The 1,516-nt window shown below is 37.3% G+C and overlaps 1 protein-coding gene across 1 annotated transcript in view; it reads left to right on the forward strand.

Annotated features, from left to right (window-relative positions):
• Window positions 1-1,516, forward strand: part of LOC105820506 (chromosome unknown open reading frame, human C4orf27) — a 35,657-nt gene that overhangs the window by 12,495 nt on the left and 21,646 nt on the right. The window contains exon 2 of the mRNA XM_012656989.1: window positions 342-501. Coding sequence (XP_012512443.1) covers window positions 342-501 — 160 coding nt within the window. The remainder of the gene's footprint in view (window positions 1-341; window positions 502-1,516) is intronic.

The following is a 1,516-nucleotide window of genomic DNA, read 5'->3' on the forward strand; positions in this document are numbered from 1 at the left end:
ATGATGACATCTTGTTCAATAAAAGAGGGAAAAACCTGCCTTTTCTTTATTCCTCTTTTCTTGCTCTCTACTGTTTCTTTTTTACTTGTTTTTTGTTTCCTTTAGAGCAGTATATTTAAAGACGGGTGGGTCCCACTTAACCACCATATAAACTATTCTTTTTTCTTTGCCCAAAAGAATCCCCAGAGTTTACTCAGAAATACCACTTAGAGAGTCTTAAAGAAAACACGTGTATCCCATTGAGTCGGGTGAACAAGAATGAGCAATGTGGTGATGCGAGGAAGGTTACTGAAGTTACTAAAGTTAATGTGGAGAACTAAGTTTTGTTTGCCCGTTTTCAGTGTGAAAAGACAGCTGATGTGAAGAAGAGTAAATCCTGTGAAGCTGATGTCTCCAGTGAGCTTCGAAAAGAAGTAGAAAATCATTATAAGCTCTCTTTCCCTGAAGACTTCTATCACTTCTGGAAGTTCTGTGAAGAGCTTGATCCTGAAAAGCCCGCTGGTGAGTTGCTCCAGAATGATTCTGTAAGTGGAAAAGAAAGCTTACCAGGAAACTGGACCGAGGATATGAACAGTTCGTTAAAAAGGAACATTTTGAAAGATGTATCTAACCCGAGAAATATAAATTAATGGTGTAATATGCCATTTACCTTTGTCACCTGTTGGCAGAGGTAAGTCATTTCGTGGTGTTCTTTGGGAGTGTGGAGGAAAGCAAGCACTTTCCTATGTTGCAGGAGTTTCCGCGTGATCCAGCACTTCTGCTTCTAGGAACTGGGGGAGCAGATGAAGTAAGAATTATGTTCAAGGATATTTATTGAAACAAAAAAAGGGAAATGGCCTAAATGCCCATTAATAACACATCTATTCAGTAGATGTTCATACTTTTAAAAGACTGAGATAGATTTTTAGGAAATGATAAAGTATGATGCCTGAAATACATTAAATGAAGAGAATGTATAGAGCATGTTACCCTTAGTCTTTTAAAAAAAAAAAGATCGGGGGTACACACATCCCAGTATACTTTTCATGTGGTTACTGTCTCCAAAAAGATACACAAGAAACTGATGATGGGTTGTGTGAAGTTACTTTCTACTATATACCCTTTTGTACTGTTTAGATTTTTTTAACTAGGAAGCACTCATACACTAAAGGTGGAAATGTATATTGGTACATAGTTTGAATTTTGGCAATATAGCAGAACAGAACTGTGCAGCAGTTTCTCTAAAAATAGTTATGACGATATATACTTATTAGCAAAGATGTTTACTGAAGCATTTTTAGAATAGAAAAAAATCAGAAATAGTAAATTTCCATCAATAGAATAGATGAATAGCCACCTCTTTATAATGGAATATCATATGCTATTAAAAATCATGCAAAGTAGGCCAGGCACAGTGGCTCATACCTGTAATCCTAGTTTTTTGGGAGGCCAAGGCAGGAGGATAGCTTGAGCCCAGGAGTTTGAGGTTGCCGTGAGCTATCATGACGCCACTGTACTCTAGCTGGAGTGACAGAGA

This window comes from Propithecus coquereli, unplaced genomic scaffold (genome assembly GCF_000956105.1).
Source record: "Propithecus coquereli isolate 6110/MARCELLA unplaced genomic scaffold, Pcoq_1.0 Scaffold53, whole genome shotgun sequence".
In the NCBI taxonomy this organism is placed as follows: domain Eukaryota; kingdom Metazoa; phylum Chordata; class Mammalia; order Primates; family Indriidae; genus Propithecus; species Propithecus coquereli.